The 1,466-nt window shown below is 44.2% G+C and overlaps 1 protein-coding gene across 1 annotated transcript in view; it reads left to right on the top strand.

Annotated features, from left to right (window-relative positions):
- The window catches only part of CENPU (centromere protein U), a 31,622-nt gene that overhangs the window by 13,782 nt on the left and 16,374 nt on the right, over positions 1-1,466 (top strand). Inside the window, exon 5 of the mRNA XM_012643985.1 lies at positions 1,342-1,402. Within this exon, the coding sequence (XP_012499439.1) occupies positions 1,342-1,402 (61 nt within the window). The remainder of the gene's footprint in view (positions 1-1,341; positions 1,403-1,466) is intronic.

Raw genomic sequence — 1,466 nt, 5'->3', positions numbered from 1 at the left:
GATTCTCTCGCCTCAGTCTCCCAAAGTGTTGGGATTACAGGCATGAGCCACTGTGCCCAGCCTCAGAGTGGTTTTTCTAAAACGAAGTCTTGTTTTATACCCATGCCTGCTGCCTTTAGGGGCTCCCCATTTCCTGTATGTGTGGCATAGAAGGCCCCTGTGCCAGTTTGGATCCTTGAGTGAGTAGACGCTGAGGCACAGTTAGGCGTGGAAAACGTTTATTAGTAACGTCTGTGAAGGTTGAAGTTGGAAGAAGCAGCATTGGGCAGAGTTGGCTTCAAACTGAGCTACAGCACTTATGGTTCTGACCACCTGCTGGGGAACTCTAGAGGAAAGGGTCACTGTTAAAGGAGGCCTGCGCCAGGCAGAGTGGCCAGGCCCCAGTGCCCTCACCATGCTTAGTTATTGGCTGGAGACGGCCCCGGTGCTGCGTGGGTTTGATGGCTCTGCAGCGGGAGGCTGTCTGCTCACTACAGGGAGATCTGTGCAGTGTCCTCTCTGGCTGTCTCTCAGCCTCTCTGGTCACACCCTTTGACTTCTTCTTAGCATTATCTTTTCTTAAAAAATAGATTCTATCTGTACATTCTCGAACGTGCCAGGCTTTCCACTACCATGCTTTTACATTCAGTTTTCCTTCTACTTTAAATACCCTTCCTTTCCCATACTTGTGTTCCTGGAAAAGTACTTTCACAAGTCAGCTCAAGTGTCGTAACCATGGTGCCCTTCCTAATCCGTCAGCCATGTATCCACGTCTTCTTCTCTGTCTGATGTTTGCTGAGTCATCACTCTGTACTATCTTTGGCCTTCCTACTAGACAGTGAACCCTTTAAAGGAAAGCCTTTCATTTTTAAGGTTAATATTATTCACCATACTTTGCATTTTGAGATTGGTGTTAAATAAATGTATTGAACTAAATGAAAAGATGAAAGAATTTTCATCTCCCATCAGAAGTTGGGGTTATTTTTTTCCTTTTCAAAGGATAAAAGAAAGTATTGCCATTTTTATCACCTAATGATGGGCCTCATGGATTAGCTTTTCGTGCAAATAATGGCCCATACTCCTGGGACTGGTCACTTGGAGGAAGGTGCAGTTCTCAGACATGACCACAAGGTGCTGCAGTAATGGAACCCTGGTACTTGCTTGCCTGGGTAACCTGGCATGGCCTGGGTGTCGTAAGATGTGGGAGACAGTCAGTAAATCTGGGAAAGTGGTGGCTTGCATGTGACCAGTAGGATATCTCCTCATTAGTGTCTGCTTTCATATTGGACAAACAACTTATAGAAGACATGTAAATAAAAATGGAATGTGTGCAAGATATTGATGGCTTGTTCTTTCGTACAGTTTGAACACTTCTGAAAGTGAAGCAAGTGAAAATGAATCTGTAAAAATTAGAGCAAAAGAGGTACGTAGGAGTGTTCTCTCTTCTGTCTTAATTTGTAAGAGTTTAAATTATATTTTGATTGGAT

Source organism: Propithecus coquereli, unplaced genomic scaffold (genome assembly GCF_000956105.1).
Source record: "Propithecus coquereli isolate 6110/MARCELLA unplaced genomic scaffold, Pcoq_1.0 Scaffold203, whole genome shotgun sequence".
Classification (NCBI taxonomy): Eukaryota; Metazoa; Chordata; class Mammalia; order Primates; family Indriidae; genus Propithecus; species Propithecus coquereli.
This window is presented reverse-complemented; position numbering and strand designations above follow the sequence as displayed.